This window comes from Felis catus, chromosome C1 (assembly GCF_018350175.1).
Source record: "Felis catus isolate Fca126 chromosome C1, F.catus_Fca126_mat1.0, whole genome shotgun sequence".
Lineage (NCBI taxonomy): Eukaryota > Metazoa > Chordata > Mammalia > Carnivora > Felidae > Felis > Felis catus.
Genome location: NC_058375.1, coordinates 13,886,214 through 13,908,103, shown reverse-complemented (window position 1 = coordinate 13,908,103; position 21,890 = coordinate 13,886,214). Strand labels below are relative to the sequence as shown.

Here is a 21,890-nt window from a genome sequence, read left to right as displayed (position 1 = left end):
ATTTATTGAAAGGTGGGGAACAGGAAAGCCAGCTCTGTCTTCGGCTGTTCTGTTTTCAACGTGAAACCACTCCAAGTGACTTGCAGTCTTTTTTTGGACAACTTTTAAAGAATTTCTTCACTTGGGGGAAGCTCAGATTAATCATCGAAATCCTCTTTAGATGGACCTATATTTGCCATTTTTGTTTACATGGTTAGGAGCCTTCAAAGCAGTTTGTTTTCCTAAAAGGCTTTGCTTTTCTCTTCCTCATTCTGTGATCAAATAGCTGTAATGCTGGATTTGAGAAATCCTAAACCTCCTTGAGTGCCAAAGACCCACTGTATTTTTTCCTGGTGGAATCTTGCAAAAAAAAAAAAAAAAACAAAAAAAAAAAAACAAAAACTGGGGGAGAGGGGGGGTTGTCGGGGGAAGAGACAAGGATGAGGGAAACCTTTATTAAAACACAAATCTCTTTCCTAATAGCCAGAGGCAGTGGAAATAGTTGGCTACATTCATTCCTTTTTTGCATAAAAGCTCTTCTGACAAGTTCTCCGAATAGTGTAATTTCTTTTTATTGCTTTTTACTGCACCGACTCATTTTGGACTGTTACCATGTAGTGAATTTAACCTGTAGGGCTAAGCTCTCAAGATAAGAAGCTATAGAGCCAAAACGATAGGGGAAAGTAATTGAACTATCTCTACCTGTCCAGGTTTATTAATTCAAAAAAAAAAAAAAGGAGCCACCGTTTTGGGGGCTTCCGGTTCTTTTCATGGTCAGAAATGGCAGAGTGCGTGTTAACACTATCACCACAGTCGACAGGGAATGTTTTGTGGTCGTCTTGCTTTTTTGTAGCCAGGATTGAGTTCTTAAATCTTCTCTTTCCACGTAGATTCTTGTCTTCCCTGATTTGGTGTCTTGATGCCTGGGTTTAGAAAGCTTAACTCTTCCAGCACGTGACACCGTGACTCGTGGGGGACGCGTTCTGACTTTGTCCACCAGACACGTTCTCCTTTTCTCCGTGGTAGGTTCTTGTCGACCATGAAGCAGAGCGCCCTGCAGGGGGTGGTGCCCAGTGAGACGGAAGATTTGAACGTAGAGCACCTGCAGCTGCTCCTCCTCATTTTCCACAACTTCACCGAGAAAGGCCGGCGGGCCATACTGACCCTGTTCGTGCAGATCATCCAGGAGTTGAGTGCCAGCGTGGAGGCCCAGGCGCGCTCCGTGCCCCTCATCCTGGCTCGCCTCCTTTTGATCTTCGATTATCTGCTTCATCAGTACTCCAAAGCCCCTGTGTATCTGTTCGAGCAGGTACAGATGAACGCATTGTTTTCGCTCTACTGGCTGTGATTGAGAGTGTCACTCTTCTTGAGTTGTGGTGATCCAAAGCAAAATGACCTGCTTACTTGAGGTTTCAGGTGTTTGTTGTGGTAGGTTTATGATTAACCTTGGGAATATCACCGGACTTCTGGATGTGCACTCACGCTTTGTACTTAGCCAGGAGCAGTAAGTGTAGATTATTTGATTTGATGCATTTGTGAAAACTGGATTATAGGCTCTGTTCACAGGTATCCTTTGAATAACCCCACTTTACCTGTGTCTAGCTCCGCGCCCCGAGCATCGGTTCCCCCCCAACCCACCACTCCCCACCGTGAATATTTGTTAGTGGAGGAATGATGGTTGAGCAGTAGGTTTTATGGGTTAGTAAATTCTTTTGTTGTAAGGATCCAACACGAGGATGGGAGGCCCAGGTAAGGATTATTCAGCATTTCCTAAAATGTTTGCTTGAGTGCTATTTCTGTTAAACTTCAGCAAAAAAGATTGTTCCCCAAAAAAGTCACAGAAAAATCTAAAACTTTTGTTTTGGCTTGTGAGTTTCCCAGTCTTTGATATGTTGGTCAGTTGTGATGCCTGCAGTGAGATGCTGAATGTGTCTGTGTATCTTTCTTAATTTGAGTATTTGTGTTTTAAAAGGTACAGCATAACTTGCTGAGTCCTCCTTTTGGGTGGGCAAGTGGATCCCAGGACAGCAACAGCCGCCGGGCGACTGCCCCTCTCTATCATGGGTTCAAAGAAGTAGAAGAAAACTGGTCTAAGCATTTTTCATCAGGTCAGAAAAAAGATGGTCAGTAAGAAGCTGACTCATTGACTCTCGTTGGGGGGATTAAATTTGGTATTTGGAGACTCCTCAAGGTTTAGTCTATTCCTTATAGGTGGCAGATACCAGTGGATTCAAAACGTTTTCAGAAATAGACCGTTACATATCCCACATTGATTTAAAAACAAAAAGCAAAAAAACCATTGAGACATAAGAATTAGGAATTCTTGTGTATGCTCATAGAGTACAGTATTTGGATTTTTGCCACTTGGAGTGATTACATTTAATTTCTCAGAGGAATGTGGTTCTAACCCACAGGCTAAATTTCCTTTTGGGTCATGGTGGGGTGCTATTCAGAAAATAGTGGGAGCCATGACATTCTCTGCAGCGTTTCTCATAGAGCAGGTGTCCGTTCTTTTGATGAAGTGCCTCTTGTGTTTATCTTTAGTTTGTGTTTGCACACTTCCTGAGGAGTGTAAGCTGCTGAGTGGAGTTTGTGGAAACTCCTCAAACCTTAGATCCTGTCATTGGGATCTCTTAGTAGTTAGTCCTGTTGATATTGGGGAGACAGCCATTTAAGTTTAATGCAGTTAGTCTGTGGGTCCAATTTTAATGATTAATTTGGTGTTCGCAGAGCACCTCTGTTACCTCCTGGAGCAGTGGTTCTTAACTAGGGATGCTTGGGCCCCATGCCCAGAAGGGACAGTTGGCAACGTCTGGAGACATATTTGGTTGTCAAAACTGGAAGGGTGCTAAACATCCTGTCGTGCACAGGACAGCCCTCCCTCAGCAAGGAATTATCTGGTCCAAAAGTCCGTATGGCAGGGTTGTTTGTATTTTCAAGTGTCCAAAGGGTTTTCTTAATTTTTACATTTTATACTTACTAAGCAGAATCGAGAATGAAACCATTCTTCTAACGAGCTCATTGTTTTTCAGATGCTGTCCCACAACCCAGATTCTACTGTGTCCTGTCCCCAGAAGCCTCAGAGGATGATTTGAATCGACTTGATTCTGTGGTACCAGGAATTTTAAAACCCCATTTTACATGTGGGTCAGATGGTTTCCACCAAAATCAGTCTGGCAGGGGAAAAGGGAGTCCCTTGCTTTTTGTAATGAGGGAATTTGGCCTGTATTAGGATTTGAGGTTATTCTAGAAGGAAAATATTGTTTTGAGATTTATTCGCTGGGCTCCACTTTTGCTGTAGGGGACCCTTCTTCCTGTCTTTGTTGGCGTGTTCACATGCAGATATTTTAACGGACAAAAATAGTTGCCTCATTCTATGGCCTGCACTTGTGTGCGCACTATAACCCATCAGCTGGGAGAGGTCCCTGAGTGGGAATCTTGCTGCAGTGAGAAATTCATAACTATAATTTGAATGAGCTATTTTGTCAGTTCTGAGGTTAAATGGTAGTGTATGGGTTGGAGGAAAAATATTTTAAAAAATAGGACAGAATGATTTTCTTTCTCTCGATGTTAGGCGTGTGATGTTCTTTTCTCCAAGCTTGTCAAATATGATGAGCTTTATACGGCACTGACATCACTGCTTGCTGCTGGATCCCAGCTTGACACAGTCCGGAGGAAGGAAAACAAGAACGTAACGGCCCTGGTAAGACCACCGAAGCCCAGGCTGATGATGAAGAGTTTGGGATGTGTTTGATGATCTGGTAGCCATTCTACTAGAAATTTCTTTCTGGAGTCTAATCAGTTATTGAATTATCTGTTTCTTACGTTCAGCGAATGGTGGTTGATAGGTCACATTGAAAGTCTCCCACTGGAGCTTTTCCTGTGGTCCCATGAATGTGTCTCTGTACCTCTAGAAGTTATGATAACAATTAGAGCCACAGAAAGGGGCACCTGATTGTGGGCCTGCGAGGCAGAATGTCCTGCTCTCTTTTGGTTACTTGGTAAATTCTTGGGGAGCCGAAGTTGTCTTAGAACAGTGATTTTGGCTTGTGAGATGTGCAAGTGTGGAGCATATTATTTATATGTGGGTTCTAACATGTTCTGCTTTATTATTGGATGTATTCTCTATAAAGATGTGGGGAGCAGACTTGAGAGCCAAATCTCAGTTGAAAATCAGGACTCTACACAGTCTGCTCTAAATGTATTCAGGGGGCGCCTGGGTGGCTTAGTGGGTTGAGCATCCAGCTTCGGCTCCGGTCATGATCTCACCGTTTGTGAGTTTGAGCCCTGCATCAGGCTTTGTGCTAACAGTTCGGAGCTGGAGCCTGGAGCCTGCTTGGGATTCGGGATCTCCCTCTCTCTCTGCCTCCCCCCCCCCCCCCCACTCGAGCTCTGTCTCGGTCTTGGTCTCTCTCTTGCTCGCTTTCAAAAATAAATTAAAAAAAAAAATGCTGTATTTGGAACAGTTCTCACTGTCAGGGAGCTCACGACGCCATAGCAAGTGCTATTGCTGTAATTGCTCTTTGCTTTTTCCAGGAGGCCTGTGCCCTTCAGTATTACTTCCTGATACTGTGGAGGATCCTAGGGATTTTGCCACCATCAAAGACTTACATGAACCAGCTGGCCATGAATTCCCCTGAGATGAGTGAATGTGACATCTTACACACCCTGAGGTGGTCTTCCCGTCTCCGCATCAGCTCCTACGTCAACTGGATAAAGGTACCACAGTGTGACACAGGCCTTGCTGCCAAAGGGTTGTTCAAAGTCACCGTGCTCTGTACTTGTGGGAACTTGTTAATTTAAGAGTAACGAAAGCTTTAGATTCTGTCTGTATCAACCTCCTGAACACGTTTTCTTGGCTGTCCAAATAGGATCACCTTATCAAACAGGGCATGAAGGCTGAACATGCCAGTTCTCTCTTAGAACTGGCATCCACCAAGTGCAGCTCAGTGAAGTATGACGTTGAAATTGTAGAGGAATACTTTGCTCGACAGGTACGTTAGTTTTGGGTCCATAATGACAGGATTTAGCTTCTGCTGCAGTCTTTTCCCACAACTAATTCGTATCTTGGGTATCTTTAAAGATCTCATCATTCTGTAGCATTGACTGTACCACCATCTTGCAACTTCATGAAATTCCAAGCCTGCAGTCCATCTACACCCTCGATGCTGCCATCTCGAAGGTCCAGGTCTCTCTGGATGAGCATTTTTCTAAGATGGCCGCTGAGACTGATCCTCATAAGTCATCTGAGGTCACCAAGAACCTGCTTCCAGCCACGCTACAACTCATCGACACCTATGCATCGTTCATTAGGTGTGACAGGCTGCCTGCCCACAGATGTCAAGATGGGGAATTTAGATCCTTCGGTGGTTTGCTTTCCTTAGAGGCCTGAAAATTCTTCACATTGGACTTAGTGGTGGTTTTTTTTTTTTTTTTTTTTAAGTTTTTTAATTTATTTTGAGAGAGAGATCAAGTGCCGTGGGGCAGAGGGAGGGGAGAGAGAATCCCAGGCAGGCTCTGCACTGTCAGTGTAGAGCCCAGTGCGGGGCTTGAACCCAAGAACCATGAGATCGTGACCTGAGCCGAAATTAATAAGAGTCTGACACTTAACCAACTGAGCCACTTAGGTGCCCCTAGACTTTGTGGTTCTAGGTACTGTTCACTGTGTAGATCCCAAAGGACTCAGAATTGTACACATTTTTTATTTTTATTTTTGTCAGCTTAGGTTTTTTCTTTTTTCCCCCTCTCTTTGGAGGGGGAATTTTCAAATAGTTCAGGAAGAGTCGAGAAGTTTGATTTCTATAAATCTTTAAATATTTTGTAGCATTTACCTTGTAGGATATAAGGAAAGGTAACACAATTTCTCCAGACATGTCATTTCTGTTACTCACTAAGATAAAGCTTTAAATGTTTTTGAATTTCATGGTAGGTAGTTAGAGAAAAAAATTTCCTAATGAGTTAGAGAGTATTTTGAAATCCAGTCCTTTCTTAAGTAATAAACACTGCAATTTGCATGCCCTGTAGACTTGTTCTGTGTGATGTTTAAATATTGTGGAATTTGTTTTCAGTGTATAAAAATTGGGAAATTATTCACAAAACAAGATATCAGGCTTTTCTTACATTGGAAGAGCTGGCAGAACTGGGCTTGACATCCCATGTGACATTAACACACTGGAGTTGAGGAGTGGCTGCCCCTTGTAGCTCTGCCCACCGGGCCCCTTTATGCTCATTTACTTTATCTGGTGCCCGTAGGATTTCACTGTTCAGCTCCTGTTCTTTGGAACTTTTGTGCTGAAAGGGACTCGGATTGTTACGAAGTTTAATGTCTGGGTCTGAGTGTCTTGGAGTAAGTAGAGCAGAGACTATTGCTAGAGGCACAATTTTTGACAATATATGAGCCATAAGCATGAGTAGGAAATGTGAGTGCTTGCTTGTGCCAAGTACTGATCTAGGTACCAGGGATATCGCAGGGTCAAAGGTGACCAAGTCACTTCCCTCTGAGAGCTTGTGGGCTCTAATCTGACCCATTAATTAATGCCAACAGTTTGTATACTGTTAATAAATGTTCCTGGCAAGTAAGTTTGGGAAGTGCTGAGTAAATATAATTGAACAGCTTTCAAGAAAGTATAGTATAGTTGACCCTTGAACAGCATGGGTTAGGGGCACCAATCCCCCTGTGCAGTTAGAAATCCGCAGAGAACTTTTGACTCCCCAAAACATAACTACTAATAGCCTGCTGTTGATTGGAGGCCTTACTGGTAACATCAAAACAATCGATTAGCACATATCTTGTATACAAAGGTATCATATCCTGTATTCTTACAATTAAGTAAGCTATTTGTAAAACATAAAAAGATAACCTCATACGAAAACCACAAGGAAGACAGGATATGTTTACAGTACTGTACGGTATTTATCGACAAAGATCCATGTGTAAGTTCACCTGTGCAGTTAACACTTAATGTCGTTCAGAGGTCAACCATACTTCTCGGAGCCTTCAGTATATACACTGCCAATCTTCCAAGGCCAGGGAGAGGTAGGTAGATAGTGTTCAATGTTCGCCAAGCTCATCTGTCCTGGAATTATGTTTTGGAAACATTTCAGAGGATGGGATATTCTTTGGAAACAGTTGCCCATTGGAATTTGTAGGAGATCAGAAATGGGCAGGTACTCTCAACTATATTTAATAGATTAGGAAACTGAGATAACAGGTATTTCAATTTGTCTAGGGTAGTTTCTCCTATGATGGGAGTAGATTACTTCAGTTTTCATGTAGCCCCCTGTTTTTTCTTCAGAGCCTATTTGCTACAGAACTTTAATGAAGAAGGATCCACTGAAAAACCATCCCAGGAGAAATTGCATGGCTTTGCTGCTGTTTTGGCTATTGGCTCTAGTAGGTGCAAGGCCAACACTCTGGGTAAGTGAATTTGAAAATGCTATTACTACCATTGAGTAATAGTATAATGCTATTAATACCATTGAGAATGAGTACTACCATTTATCTGCCTGCCTGCTGACATTTACCACTCACTGGGGCCTTTGTGTGTCAGACACAGGTGTGTGTGTGTGTGTGTCTGTCTGTCCTCTCAGGAGCCCTGTGAAGTGTTATCGTCCCCTTTTACTCATTAGGAAACTAAGTCCTCGAAGTTAACTTGCCTGAAATCTTGCATCTTGCAATATGTGGAGGCTGGGATCCAAACCAACATCATTAAACCAACAGCATTAAACTGTTGCTGTTAGCACAGATCTTTGTTCTTGTTTTCTTTTTTCTTTTTTTTTAAGTTTATTTATTTATTTTGAGAGATGGCATGAGCAGGGAGAGGCAGAGAGAGAGAGAGAGAGAGAGAATGAATCCCAAGCAGGCTCCACACTGTTGGCGCAGAGCCCAACGCGGGGCTCAAACTCACGACCATGAGATCATGATCTGAGCTGAAACCAAGAATCAGACACTTAATGGACTGAGCCACCCAGGCACCTCTGTTCCATTTGTCATTTATAGAGATCAGGAAGATTAGCAAGCTGTCCCTTTGTGCTGGGCAAACCTCTTCCCTTTTTTTAGGAATGATCTGGTAGAAATGTAGGATGGGGAAGCAAAAGGACTTGAGCAGGACTGGAGTGAAGGGTGGTAGTTACCCTTTAAATTTATAGCCGTTTGTATTTTCCTGAATTGCAAGCTTTAAATCCCCTTTCAGTGTTCAGGTAGTCTGTCTCACTTGAAGAAATTAAATTCTACTACTTCATCAAACACTGTTCTTGATGTGGATTAAGAATCCCTGTCCTCAGATTTGTATTAAGGAGAAAAGAGGTCAGAGTGCTACCCGTCCACAGAGGGTGTAGCAGAGGCTGAAGAGCGGTCTTAGCCTGACTTGTAGCGACATGCCCCCACTTCGCATCTTGTTTTCAGTTGTCGTCTTTATTTGCAAGATTAGAAAGTGAATGTGATGGGAAGTGAAAACCTTATAATCGACATTGTTAGCTATTAAGCAGTTAGTTAGCTCTTGGACATAGTACTGCTCTTGAAACACCCATCTAAGCGATCTTCGTAATTATTTTGACAGCTTGGGCAGTGGTGTTTCTTTCTGCATTTGGGCTTGGCTTTAAAATACTATGTGTCATTCTTTCCCTCTGGTGATGAGTTCTCATCCTTCCTGTCGCCTCCAGGTCCCACATTGGTTCAGAATTTACCATCCTGGGTGCAGGCTGTGTGTGAATCCTGGAATAACATCAACACCAACGAGTTTCCCAACATTGGCTCCTGGGTGAGTGTCTGTTCTGGGAATAGAAATGTGGAGCACCAGCTATTCTGTGTTCTGTTCTTGTTCCTTAGGCTGAAACTAGCTGCCACGAGGTCTTGGTATGCAGCAGTATATTTGCTAATGATAATCGATGTTTGAATCGATAATCAAAGCCTTGAATTACCCAAGCGGTACCCAGGTGGTCGTTTTGTTAGGAAGTCTGGGTTACCCTGTTAAGTGGACGACCACCTTATTACTATGAGTGTGTTTTTTCGTCTGCTTAAGACTGGGATGTGAAGATGAATTGTATTAAGTGTAAGGTGCTGACAAGATCTAGCATCTGAATTCTCAGAAGATATAAACTGTTTCATTTTCTTTTTAGGAGAAATGTCAGGCACCTACTCCTTTTGTAATGATTTTATACAGTAGCTTTTAGGTTCTGTAGGCTCTTAGAAGACTGTAGAATCTTCTGTCCATTTACTTGACCTTTGTGGATGCTCTAATCAAATTACCTCTATTAACAGATAATTCCGTTGTCACAGTTCTTTGGAAAAGCCAAATATTATAATCTTGTTATCCTGCTTTGTAATCGTGACCCCTATTTACATCACCCGGAGCTATAGCAGAAGGATCATGAAGATATTTTAACGGAGGCTCTGGGGCTTTGCAAAATACAGATCCTTCTTAATTATGAGAGACAGTAGTCTTAATGTGAAGTATAATGTATTCTAATGATTTGAAACCTGGTATTGGGTATCTTAACTTTGTACTAACACTTTAACTTTTGAAATTTTAAGTTAACTTTGTACTCACTACAATTTGTTAATGCTTTCAGTGCTCCACCCCACGTTGCTTCCCAGGATGAATAATAGTATATACTGAGTAGAGCCGTTGTCTAGAAGCCTCGGTGGAGGTCTTAGTTTATGTCAGTTGGTTTTTTTTCCCCCACACGAGAGTTTATCCCAGATAGGTAGACGCTTTTTCTGTTCTTGTCTGTTTTGTTTCCTTCCAGCGCAATGCCTTTGCTAATGACACCATCCCTTCAGAGAGTTACATCAGTGCTGTGCAGGCTGCTCACTTGGGGACACTTTGTGGCCAAAGCCTGCCCCTGGCTGCTTCCCTGAAGCACACCCTTCTCTCGCTGGTCAGGCTGACTGGAGATCTTATTGTGTGAGTACCTACTGCCCAGCCCTCGGTGCTCGCTGTGCCTGCGTCCTGTGGTGGCTAAAGGAAGACGGGATGTAGAGCTGGATAATGATGCTTTTCCTGCATGCTTCGATAGCAGAGAGTATTGTTTCAGAGTAAATAGAGTGTGAGCATTCATCTAGAATGTGATGTGAAAGGCAGCAAGCAGGATACCTCCTCCCCTCCTGCAGAAGAGGCCATGCAGGCTTCAAATCATATTGTAATTTTGAGGTGCTTCGGGTCAGAATTTGAAGGTGGCAGTGATGTATTTCAAATCACGTGTCTCCAGAATCATCACGGGAGTTAGACTCTGCTATTGTGGGGCTGGGACAGGCCAGTGGAGGCATGTTCTGTCTTCCAGTACATAGGTCACAGGTGAAGTCCTGTATCACATTGCCTTAAGCGTGGTCCGGATTCCTGGTAGTTCTAGAAGAGTTGTCTGGGTTTCTAGTTTAGGTTTCAGTTCATTTTCTTTTCTGAATATTCTATAAAATACATCTTACATTATTTAACATTTTAATAAGTGGGCTTTTTACGTGGAAATGATTTTTGTTTTTGGTAGAATAATGAAAAAGAAAATTTTGAAGTTGTATGATTACATCTATGTAAAAAAATAACTGCCAAGGGAAAAAAAGCCTGGGGTAAAAGCTCTCACCCCTCAATAAATGATTGAATTGCCCGGTCCTCGCCTTTGCAGCTAATTTTGGGGGACTATATCCATTGACATGGTTCCATTTTCTTTGAAGTTGGTCCGATGAGATGAACCCGCCACAGGTAATTCGGACCCTGCTTCCCCTTCTTTTGGAGTCGAGCACTGAGAGCGTCGCTGAGATCAGTAGCAACTCCTTGGAGCGCATCCTGGGCCCTGCGGAGTCTGATGAGTTCTTGGCTCGAGTATATGAGAAACTGATCACTGGTTGTTACAACATTCTGGCCAACCATGCAGATCCCAATAGGTGAGCCTGATCTGAGCAGACATCAGGTTCCTGTGACCTCCTGCTGTTTCCAGTGAAATGTACTGGCTGCTTTATGTCATTAACTCATGACTTGTACTTTTTAAATTTTTTTTTTTTTTCAACGTTTATTTATTTGTGGGACAGAGAGAGGCAGAGCATGAACGGGGGAGGGGCAGAGAGAGAGGGAGACACAGAATCGGAAGCAGGCTCCAGGCTCTGGGCCATCAGCCCAGAGCCCGACGCGGGGCTCGAACTCCCGGACCGCGAGATCGTGATCTGGCTGAAGTCGGATGCTCAACCGACTGCGCCACCCAGGCGCCCCCCTTTTTTTTTTTTTTTTTTAATTTTTTTTTTCAACGTTTATTTATTTGTGGGACAGAGAGAGGCAGAGCATGAATGACTTGTACTTTTTAATCGAAAGTTCTGTGCTTATGTGTCTTCTCTTAATGATGAATTCTTAAGAATCAGCATTGAGTAAATGGAAGGCTTAAATGGTTCATATTTGGAAACTTTAAGTCACTGAATGGATGCTTATCAAGCACTGTATTAGATATAATGAACCGTACAAAGGACCTTCATAAAATTTCTAATATTTTTGTAACCCTGCTTCTTTCGGAGGTGGGTGGTGTGGAATTAGGTGGTCGTCACCATTGTCTGACTTTGGTAGTTTAGGTCTTAGTGATGTAGAGGAGTCGTGAGGAACAGCAAAGTAAGCTGCAGTTTTGTCCCACTGAGAAGCGGACAGATAAAGGGTCCAGTACTGGGGTTTCTGGTCTTTTTGTTGTTGATGAATCCATGGTTTCATCAAGGGCTCCTTTTATTTTTTTTTTTTTTTTCCTTTTCCCTCCATTCTTCCCTCTCCTCCTTTCCTCCCTTTCCTGCCTTCTTCCCTCCCCTCCCTTTTTCCCTCTCCTCCCTTTTTCCCTCTTCCCCTTTCCTTTCTTCCTTCCTTTCTTCCTTATAATTTAAAACAGCAGCAATGATTCTTTGGACTCTTAGAGATTGAGTACATCTGTTATCTCAGGCTTTATTAACTTTTTAGTTTTATTATAATTCAACTTGTTAAACATGCACCGAGTTCCTACTGCACAGCCAGGCTTTATGCTAATAAGTTTTGGGGGAAAAAACCCCAGAATATTGCCCTTAAGGTTTAGTGATAAACTTTGGGTTTTTAAAAATTGATATTAGGAAGGCATTGACACAGATTTTATTTCTGGTAGTTGACTTTTCTTTGTGCTTCTCAGTGGACTGGATGAATCCATCTTGGAGGAATGTCTCCAGTATTTGGAAAAGCAGCTGGAGAGCAGCCAGGCTCGAAAAGCCATGGAGGAATTTTTCTCTGACGGGTGAGCTGTATCTTGCTTTCCTCAGTGAACAGTTTTTGAACGCCTTCTGAAAGTAGTAGGTATTTCTTCTCAGGGAGCACCCAAGGCCTGCTTCAGTGTCTGTACTGTGGGGAGGACTTAGATTCATTGCCGACTCCTTCAGGTTACTGATGAGGGGGTTGACTTCACGAACACCTCGTGTGGTTCATTGGCAAGTGGCCAGTTCCCCTGGGAGAGATGACATTGTGAAGACATAGAAGCGGATGCCTTTTATGTGAGGCTTAATGTGATTCTTCCGTTTCTCCCCCCTTCTGCCTCCCAGTGGGGAACTGGTGCAGATCATGATGGCAACAGCCAATGAGAACCTGTCTGCTAAATTCTGCAACCGGGTTCTGAGATTCTTCACCAAACTCTTCCAGCTGAGTGAGTGACAGCTTTTGGTAATCTTCTTATGGGAACTTTGATGTCCGGCTAATACTGTGCCTATCTTCTGCCTGGGTGTAAGCACCGCATAACAAGTGCAGAGAATCCCTCTGAGAAAGTGTGGAAGGAAGTTGAAAACTTGCTCGAAGCCTTTCCTTCCGCCTTTCCTGGCTCACAGTCTGCGCTTCTCGCCCTTTCCCCCGCCTTCCTTCACTGACCGGAGTCTCTCGGTCTGTCCCTAGCTGAGAAGAACCCTAACCCGAGCCTTCTGCACCTCTGTGGCTCTCTGGCACAGCTGGCGTGTGTGGAACCTGTGCGTCTCCAGGCCTGGCTCACGCGCATGACTGCGTCACCCCCCAAAGATTCCGATCAGCTGGATGTGATTCAGGAGAACCGGCAGCTCTTGCAGTTACTGACTACTTACATTGTTCGGGAAAACAGGTAGAACACGTGCATTTAGGTCAGGTGTCGCGAAGAGCCCCAGATGAGCGCTGAGAGTATTTGTTACTTTCTTTCCTTCAGGCATTGGTCCTTAACGTTTTGAACGATTCCACAGCTCCCCTCACTAGACTTAAGGAATCTAGTAGAACTCCTTGGTTTTTCCCGTGGAAAAACTTTTGCAGTGACTTGGCCTGTCAGTTATCGCATAGGCGAATGTTTTGTGCTCTATTAGCCAAAGTCCGAAACTGGGTGCATGTATATGGCAAGGGGGAGAGAGTCACGTATTTAATGTTTAATTTGCAACGTCTCTTAATGACTCTTACAAATTGAGAAGTACAGTCAGACTCCTGTTGTTTTATTTAACTAATTTGCTATTTCTTTTCTACCAGCCAAGTTGGGGAAGGTGTGTGTGCTGTGCTTCTGGGCACCCTGATCCCCATGGCGACAGAGATGTTGGCCAATGGTGATGGGACTGGTTTCCCTGAACTCATGGTTGTGATGGCCACCCTGGCCAGTGCAGGTCAAGGTGCTGGCCATCTTCAGCTTCACAATGCTGCCGTGGACTGGCTGAGTAGATGGTAAGATGATGAATTTGGAGGAGCCCATCACTCTTAGAGAAAAGGGGGAATAGATCATTAATTGCAAGGTATTTTCTTTGTAGCTTGGAGTGAGTATAAAAAGAAACTTGAGTCTACATTTTTATTGGGGATCGAGGGAGTAGCCTGTAACTGTTCACTTTTTTTTTTTTTTAAATCCATCAGCTCCTAAGCTTTTTTTAATGTTTTTTTTTTTAAAGTTTTTTAATGTTTATTTTTGAAAAAGAGGGAGAGGGGGAGAGAGAGAGAGAGAGAGAGAGAGAGAGAGAGAGAGAGAGAGACCAAGCGTGAGCGGGGGAGGGGCAGAGAGAAAGGGAGACACAGAATCTGAAGCAGACTTCAAGCTCTGAGCCGTCAGCACAGAGCCCGCCATGGGGCTTGAACTTAGGAGCTATGAGATCATGACCTGAGCTGAAGTCGGACGCTCAACTGACTGCAACTGTTCACTTTAGACTGAATCTTTGTCATATCCCTGGTAGGGTTTCCTGTTCGTTACCTCTGGCGGAAGTCTTAAGGGAAAGTGATAAGTGTCAGTGATAAGACTGGAGCACCCCAAACCTCAGTGTTTTTCTAAGAATGCTTTGGCTTCCCAGTGTCTACAAACTGATGCAGGATTCATGAAGCTACTTCCTTTTCTTTGGTTCCTTAGATGATTTTGTGTCTCCCCCCCATCCCCTTTTTTTCCCCCTTTGGGACAGCAAGAAATACCTGTCACAGAAGAATGTGGTTGAAAAACTGAATGCCAATGTAATGCATGGAAAGGTAAGCAAAATGCAGAGAGACAGCAGTCGGTGAGTGATGATCCTTACCTTTGTGGTCACATAGAAGGCTCTGCTTCTTACTGGCTTGTGTCCCTGGCCAGCCTGCCTGCAATTTCAAAGCCCTGGGAGTGTATAAATCCGAACTGTGTGCCCTTGGGCCTTTGCTGAGTGATGAGGAATGATAGGAGGGAAATAATATGGGAAACAGTATCCAACTGAATCCTTCATAAAACCTGGTGGATTCTTGCTATTTTTAGCTATTGGTGTGCTGTGGAACTGGAGCTGTGTGCTCTGAGTAGGTGTTCTGTGCGGTTACAGACTCTGCCTTCTCAGCTCTAGTCCAGTTGCTAGAATAGTTTAATTTACCTGAAGATTCAGGGCATCTCTGAGAAGGGTTTTGAACTGACAGAAAGTCCACGTTCAGTTGTTCGCCCGCCCCACCACGGACCTGCCGTAGGTCACTGAGAGCGGGTAACCGGCCTCTGAGACCCAGCAGCATAGCGCTGTTTATTTCTCAGTAATGAGATGATTTAAATTTCAGTAATTTCAGCCTTTCTTGCTCGTCTTTCTCCTCTGAGTCTGCACTGTCGCTGCAGAGTGAAGAGCTCAGAAGTCTGAGGCCTTGATGCCAGGCTGCTGGGTCCTCAGGCAGGCATGAGCTGCTGGCAGCTGTTCGCTGGAAAGCTTGTGGCTTCATTTCCGAAGCTGTTCCTCTCTTACTGCTTTCGCTTAAAAGTCTTTGGCTAATGGTTAGAAAAAATTGCTAATGGTAGGGAGAAAGCCAGCGAGAGCCTATTCATACTTTGAATCTAGTCTGTTTTTCCTTTCTTCATTTAAATTGAGGTATACTTGACAGGTAACACTGTATCCGTTTCAGGTGCACAGCACAGGGATTCACTGTTTGGGCGTGTTGTGGAGTGATCCCCACAATAAGGCTAGTTGCTGTCTGTCTCCATATGTAGTTCTAAAACGTGTTTTCCTCGTAAGGAGTTTAGAGATCTGCTCACTTAGCAACTATCAACACGTCATACATTGTTAGCTGTAGTCGCCATGCTGTGCTTTATTTACACCCCTGTGACTTATTTATTTTATAACCGGAAGTTTGTGTCTTTTGAACCTCATTCATCCATTCTCCACCCACTGCTCCCCTGACTCTGGCAACCACCAGTCTCTTCTCTGTATCATTTTCTTCTCTTTTTCTATTTTCCTGACGACAGTTTTACTTCATTTCATAATTTGTAAAGGGTTGTCTTTGTGCTTAAGGATGAGTGAATCCCGTTAATTCAGTACCGTGTATTGACTGGCTACACGTGGCCATAGTGCTCAGAGGTGAGGAAGTAGATAATTGAAGCATGTGGATTTTCTTGTCTGCTTTTATACCATTTCTCTGATTGCGGGCTTTATTGGGAAAAGTCTGAGAATCGGATATGGAGAACCGAAGTTTCTGTGACGGGGTAGTGGTCTTCTCTTCTAGCATGTGATAGTCCTGGAGTGCACGTGCCACATTATGTCTTACTTGGCTGATGTCACCAATGCCCTGAGCCAGAGTAATGGTCAAGGCCCAAGTCACCTCTCGGTGGATGGGGAGGAGCGAGCCATTGAGGTGGATTCAGACTGGGTGGAGGAGTTGGCCGTGGAAGAGGAGGACTCCCAGGCTGAGGATTCAGTAAGTACCGCGTAACCATCCAGGTAACCCTGCAAGGTTAACAGCGGTGACCGGCACTGACAGAGCTCATGCTAAATAAGCTCTTGGCCTTCTTTTATGGCCCCTGTGAGCTTCAAAACTCTCCTGCTCCTGCCTGCTTTCTCCCAGTTTACACGACCAATGCCAGACTGATTTTCTAGTCTGCAGAGCAGGCTGGAGGCATCTACTCTCTTGGGGAAAAAGACTATTTAATAAGCACATGGCTTCTTCCATCCAGAGTCACTTATCCTGTAGTCGTTCAGTTTTTGTATCCTAACTGCAGTCTTAGAGACGAATTCCTCATGGGGATGGTGTAAGCTCACTTGGACAGAAAACATAAGATTTATTTATTTTTTTTCTAACCACAAAGCTATAAGCTCTCACCCAGATTTGTAGCACATTTATAGCCTGTAGATTATTTCCAGGGGTAGATTTTACTGGTCGTTTCTGAATGGACCATTGATTCTCCATAGGATGTATTTCTGTGGGGGCCTGTGTGGAAGAGTATATTTCTGATTAAAAAGATTTATTATCTTTGAAGGATGAAGATTCTCTTTGCAATAAACTCTGCACTTTCACGATCACTCAGAAAGAATTCATGAACCAGCATTGGTAAGAGTGGTTCTTTTTTTCAGAAGGTGAGGATTTGCGGGGCCTTGGCCTTGGGACTGCTGGGCTCATTTGCCGGTTCTTGTTCTTTGCAGGTACCACTGTCACACCTGCAAAATGGTTGACGGGGTGGGTGTGTGCACAGTGTGTGCCAAGGTGTGCCACAAGGATCATGAGATTTCCTATGCCAAGTATGGGTCCTTCTTCTGTGACTGTGGAGCCAAGGAAGATGGCAGCTGTTTGGTGAGAGTTTGGAACATTCGCTGGGCTACAAAGGGTGACGTGTTAGTGACACGGGAATGCTGACGCCAGGCTGGGTAATTCCCATGTCACCTTCATGGTGGCCCAGGTCTAGGAGTATGTTCTGCTTCTGTCACTGATCATGGCCTAAGCACTTCACTCAGAACGTTAGACCTTGCAGTGTCCTTAAACAGCTTGCAGTTTTTCCCAAAGACCTGCCACAGTTTCAGAAGTTGTAACCAAGACCTGTTGCTGTGAATGGGTTAGGGACCCAGTTAGGTAGATACCTGTCAGCTGGATGTTAGATATTAGGCGAAGATGAGAATTCAGGCATCTGGTTATCATTTAAATGGTTAGCCGATTTCTCCGCCGGGTCCAGATTTTCCTCCAAGGTCTTTAGCAGTGTTTCAGCTCTGTTTGTGGGTAGAGCTCAGAATCTCTGACGTTTTCTGTCCCTAGGCGCTGGTGAAGCGGACTCCCAGCAGTGGCATGAGCTCCACCATGAAGGAGTCAGCGTTTCAGAGTGAGCCCAGGGTTTCAGAGAGTCTGGTGCGCCACACCAGCACCTCCCCAGCCGACAAGGCCAAAGTCACCATCAGCGACGGAAAGGTTGCTGACGAAGACAAGCCCAAGAAGAGTAGCCTGTGCCGCACGGTGGAGGGCTGCCGGGAGGAGCTGCAGAACCAGGTGGGGATCTGGTGGCGCCCGGTGCGGTGGGCGGAGTGCAGAGCCTGGCAGGTGGGTTCGTGAGCAAGCCGGGCAGCTCCCTGGTGGGGCCGACAATTGGTTTCTCCTTTCTCTGAGTTTACTCATTTTCATAGGACAGGCGTGGGTAGGACGTGTCGTCAGCCCCTGCCTCACAGGGAGGGATTTAAGGACTGAGGGGGTACTGTGGGGGTGTGGGGGAGGGTGAATTTTAGTTGGGTAATACTCTAGAGCACTTTTCTTGGCCAGGGTTCCTCATCTGAAGCAGAGCATACAGAAAGTGATTTAAGTGATTATTTTCTTAGTTTTCTCAGGGATGGCATGTAACTAGAATGATTCTAGATGTACCAGAGAGAAGATATCATAGGTGATGAATGCATTCTAGCATTAGGGTGTATACACGGGACTCCTGGTTTAGAAAGATGGCTCTAGAGTTTGTAGCACAAATCCAGTATCATGGAGAGAGAGAGAGAGAGAGAGAGAGAGAGAGATGGCTGGAAGATGGAATCGGAAGTGAGGAAATTGGATTCTAGATTCTGGAGGTAGTTACTGGCAAGATTATTATGATGAGTATGACCCATTATTTTTCTGTGTGTGGTTTTTTTGTTTTTTTTTTTTCACTTGTGTATTTGGATTTTTCTCAGGCCAATTTCTCCTTCGCTCCTCTCGTGTTAGACATGCTCAGTTTCCTCATGGATGCCATTCAGACCAACTTTCAGCAGGCTTCAGCGGTGGGGAGCAGCAGCCGGGCTCAGCAAGCCCTCCGGGAGCTGCATACAGTGGACAAGGTGGTTGAGATGACAGACCAGCTGATGGTGAGTGTGTCCAGAGCAGCACATTGACAGACATGCCGTGGTATGCCGGGTACTCTCAGAAGTGCCCTTAGGACAGTCAATCCCCAGCCATCCAGTGTGGAGATCGGCGTGTGAAGTGTGTCTTTTAAAAAAAAAAAAAAAAAAAAAAAATTGGGGGCTCCTGGGTGGCTCAGTCGGTTGAGCATCCGACTTCGGCCCAGGTCATGGTCTCACGGTCCATGAGTTCGAGCCCCGCGTCGGGCTCTGTGCTGACAGCTCAGAGCCTGGAGCCCGTTTCGGGTTCTGTGTCTCCCTCTCTCTCTGCCCCTCCCCTGTTCATGCTTTGTCTCTCTCTGTCTCAAGGATAAATAAACGTTAAAAAAATAATAATAATAAATAAATAAAAAACAATTTTTTTTTTTAGATTTATTTATTTTTGAGAGACGGAGCACAAGTAGGGGAGGGGCAGAGAGAGAAGGAGACACAGAATCCAAAGCAGGCTCCAGGCTCCGAGCTGTCAACACAGAGCCCAACATGGGGCTCAAACCCACAAACTGTGAGATCATGACTTGAGCCGAGGTTGGACGCTCAACCGACCAAGCCACCCAGGCGCTCTTGAAGCGTGTCTTAAAAGAAGACACAAGGGGCGCCTGGGTGGCGCAGTCGGTTAAGCGTCCGACTTCAGCCAGGTCACGATCTCGCGCTCTGTGAGTTCGAGCCCCGCGTCAGGCTGATGGCTCAGAGCCTGGAGCCTGTTTCTGATTCTGTGTCTCCCTCTCTCTCTGCCCCTCCCCTGTTCATGCTCTGTCTCTCTTTGTCCCAAAATAAATAAATGTTGAAAAAAAAAATTAAAAAAAAAAAAAAAAACACAAAAGGTCATTTGGACCAACCCAGTAAATAAGTCCCCTTTTCAGTTCATAAAAATGTATCAACGCCCGGGGCGCCTGGGTGGCTCAGTCGGTTGAGCGTCCAACTTCGGCTCAGATCATGAACTCATGGATCGTGAGTTTGAGCCCCACGTCGGGCTCTGTGCTGACAGCTCAGAGCCTGGAGCCTCTTTTGGATCCTGTGTCTCCTTCTCTCTCTGTTGCTCCCTTGCTTTCTCTCTCTTTCTCAAAAATAAATAAAGATTAAAAACAAAATAAAAAAAAATGTATCAACTCCAAGATATGAGGAATAACATTTGAGGGCAATTGTAGTAGTTAGAAGTTTCTTCTGTATAATAAAGTAGAAAACCTTTTCTCCCCTAGGGTTCTGCTGGCTTGCATAAATAGTGTTTGTCATCTTCTGCTTCTAGCCCTTTAGGCAATTCTATTTCTTTATATGAAATGGCTTATAAGTTGTAAGTTATTACCCACTTTAAAACGTGCTCAGCACTGAGTCTAGGATTTCTGGCCTGTTCTGCGTGTTCTCTTTAGTAGCAAAAGTAATGAAAATGGCGTAAGGTGTGCTTTCGAAAGGGAAACGTACAAATGAATGAGGTCTAGGAATAGAACTCACAGGTCATTTGGAAATGCACACAGGTATATATACACATATATTCTGGTATCTTATTAAAAACAAGTCAGTTTTACACTAGTGGTTTTTAGACTTTCAGCTATTAAAGGTGAAGTTAAAAAGTATTGGGTTCATGTTGGTGATCTATAAAGTTGCTGACCCAGTTTTCCCAGGTTAGAGCAATGAAAAACATTTCATCCGTTATCACCACTCTTTGACTTAACAAAAAAGGGGGGGGGCATTTTAACATTTTTGGAAGGCAGTATTTTGTATTAATTAAATTTAGCCTTATGAAACATTCAGTATCTTGTTCTTACTGGGTTGGCAATAATTTTGTCCATAGCTTAGAGCCTGGAACCCGCTAGTTTTGAGTGCATTGTGCAGTTTCTCGGTCACGTGAATAGCGGGTGAATCCATTTGATCTCTTTGCCTTACTACTGCTTCCTTCTCTGCCAGGTTCCCACCTTAGGCTCCCAGGAAGGTGCCTTTGAGAATGTTCGGATGAATTACAGTGGAGACCAGGGCCAGACTATTCGACAGCTCATCAGTGCCCATGTGCTCCGGCGGGTGGCTATGTGCGTGCTCTCCTCCCCACATGGGCGCCGCCAGCATTTGGCTGTCAGCCATGAGAAAGGCAAGGTGAGTTTCTGGTTCCTTCCCGCTCATTTTAGGTCCTGTTTGTCTTAAGTGCTTAAGCAAAACAGATTGCTCCAATTGGCCCTCTGGGAAATGTTCCGATTGGCAATCTGGGAAAAAGTCTTTTGGGGTCCGGTAGTGTTTTAGGGGACCGAGCTCAATCAGCACGAAGCCTGAGTTCGTTGTTCAGACTTAGAAACAGTACGACTGTTTCTGATGAGTAGTTTCCCTGTCAAAACCTACCCTTCAAGTTCTCAGAGAAAGGTAATGACTAGCTGTTACCTAGGCCAGCGTGGCTCCCGTTCTTGGCTTGGTATGGTCCTGCTGGAGGGAGGGCACAAACCAAGAGATAAAGGTCTTCATGGGAAGAGTCAGTGTTCTTTGTTTAGTTCTTGCCTGCCCTTCCTGGCCCACTGACGACACAGGGAAGTTTATGTCGTTTTATAGAACAAGTTAGAAGTTGGAAGGGTAGTAGGTATCTTAACTCAAACTCAGCGTTTTTGTTTTGTTTTGTTTTGTTTTGTTTTTGTTATTCTGGCTTTTTCATCACCAGAAAAGTTGTTTTAACTTAAGTGAAAAACTGGAAATCCGAATAGTCTGTAAGTTCCCTCTAAAATACTTAAAACAACAACAACAACAAAAAACACACCCCAAACTTGTTTAGAAAACTAGAAAGGATGCTAGTATGTAGGAAGTGGTTAATTCTTTTCATGACCTAAATATACGAAGAGGAGTTGGTTTCTTTGCTCTTCTCTTCTGTCGTCACTGGAAGGAGGCAAGGAAGGGCATCCCATATCTCATCCCGGAGAAAGAGAAGCTGATACTGGTGTAGGTTTCTCCTGAGACACTTAACTGCGGAGCGGTACCCATCGAAGGAGCTTTTATCGGGCTCTCCGTCCTCTAAGAGGACAGGGGTAAGAATACATTGGCGATTGTTCCCTTGCAGATCACCGTTCTGCAGCTCTCTGCACTCCTGAAGCAAGCAGATTCCAGCAAAAGGAAGTTGACTCTGACCCGCCTGGCTTCCGCCCCCGTCCCCTTTACTGTGCTGAGCCTCACTGGCAATCCCTGTAAGGAGGACTACCTTGCCGTTTGTGGGCTCAAGGTAAGAATCGGGTCCAGGTTCGACCACTTCGTGCTATTGATCCCACTCCTCTTCTCTCCCCTGTTGTCAGTACCGCTTTCTCATACTCACTGTCAAGATTAAAACCTAGGGTTACCCGCGTGGCTTGGTCAGTTGAGCGTTCAGCTCTTGATCTAGGCTCAGGTCATGATCTCACAGTTTGTGGGACTGAACCCCACGTCGGGCTCTGTGCTGATGATG

General features: G+C 44.5%; 1 protein-coding gene across 10 annotated transcripts in view; it reads left to right on the top strand.

Moving 5' to 3' along the window:
• Positions 1-21,890, top strand: part of UBR4 (ubiquitin protein ligase E3 component n-recognin 4) — a 131,493-nt gene that overhangs the window by 31,794 nt on the left and 77,809 nt on the right. For all 10 annotated transcript variants that reach the window (XM_045035180.1, XM_045035182.1, XM_011284581.4 and 7 more), the window contains exons 19-41: positions 1,006-1,288; positions 1,952-2,087; positions 3,012-3,091; positions 3,554-3,682; positions 4,516-4,698; positions 4,851-4,973; positions 5,063-5,292; positions 7,275-7,396; positions 8,641-8,738; positions 9,727-9,884; positions 10,646-10,855; positions 12,100-12,201; positions 12,503-12,603; positions 12,846-13,044; positions 13,434-13,622; positions 14,339-14,402; positions 15,876-16,067; positions 16,627-16,697; positions 16,790-16,937; positions 17,394-17,621; positions 18,284-18,454; positions 20,387-20,569; positions 21,513-21,671. In XM_045035180.1, coding sequence (XP_044891115.1) covers positions 1,006-1,288; positions 1,952-2,087; positions 3,012-3,091; positions 3,554-3,682; positions 4,516-4,698; positions 4,851-4,973; positions 5,063-5,292; positions 7,275-7,396; positions 8,641-8,738; positions 9,727-9,884; positions 10,646-10,855; positions 12,100-12,201; positions 12,503-12,603; positions 12,846-13,044; positions 13,434-13,622; positions 14,339-14,402; positions 15,876-16,067; positions 16,627-16,697; positions 16,790-16,937; positions 17,394-17,621; positions 18,284-18,454; positions 20,387-20,569; positions 21,513-21,671 — 3,559 coding nt within the window. The remainder of the gene's footprint in view (positions 1-1,005; positions 1,289-1,951; positions 2,088-3,011; positions 3,092-3,553; positions 3,683-4,515; positions 4,699-4,850; positions 4,974-5,062; positions 5,293-7,274; positions 7,397-8,640; positions 8,739-9,726; positions 9,885-10,645; positions 10,856-12,099; positions 12,202-12,502; positions 12,604-12,845; positions 13,045-13,433; positions 13,623-14,338; positions 14,403-15,875; positions 16,068-16,626; positions 16,698-16,789; positions 16,938-17,393; positions 17,622-18,283; positions 18,455-20,386; positions 20,570-21,512; positions 21,672-21,890) is intronic.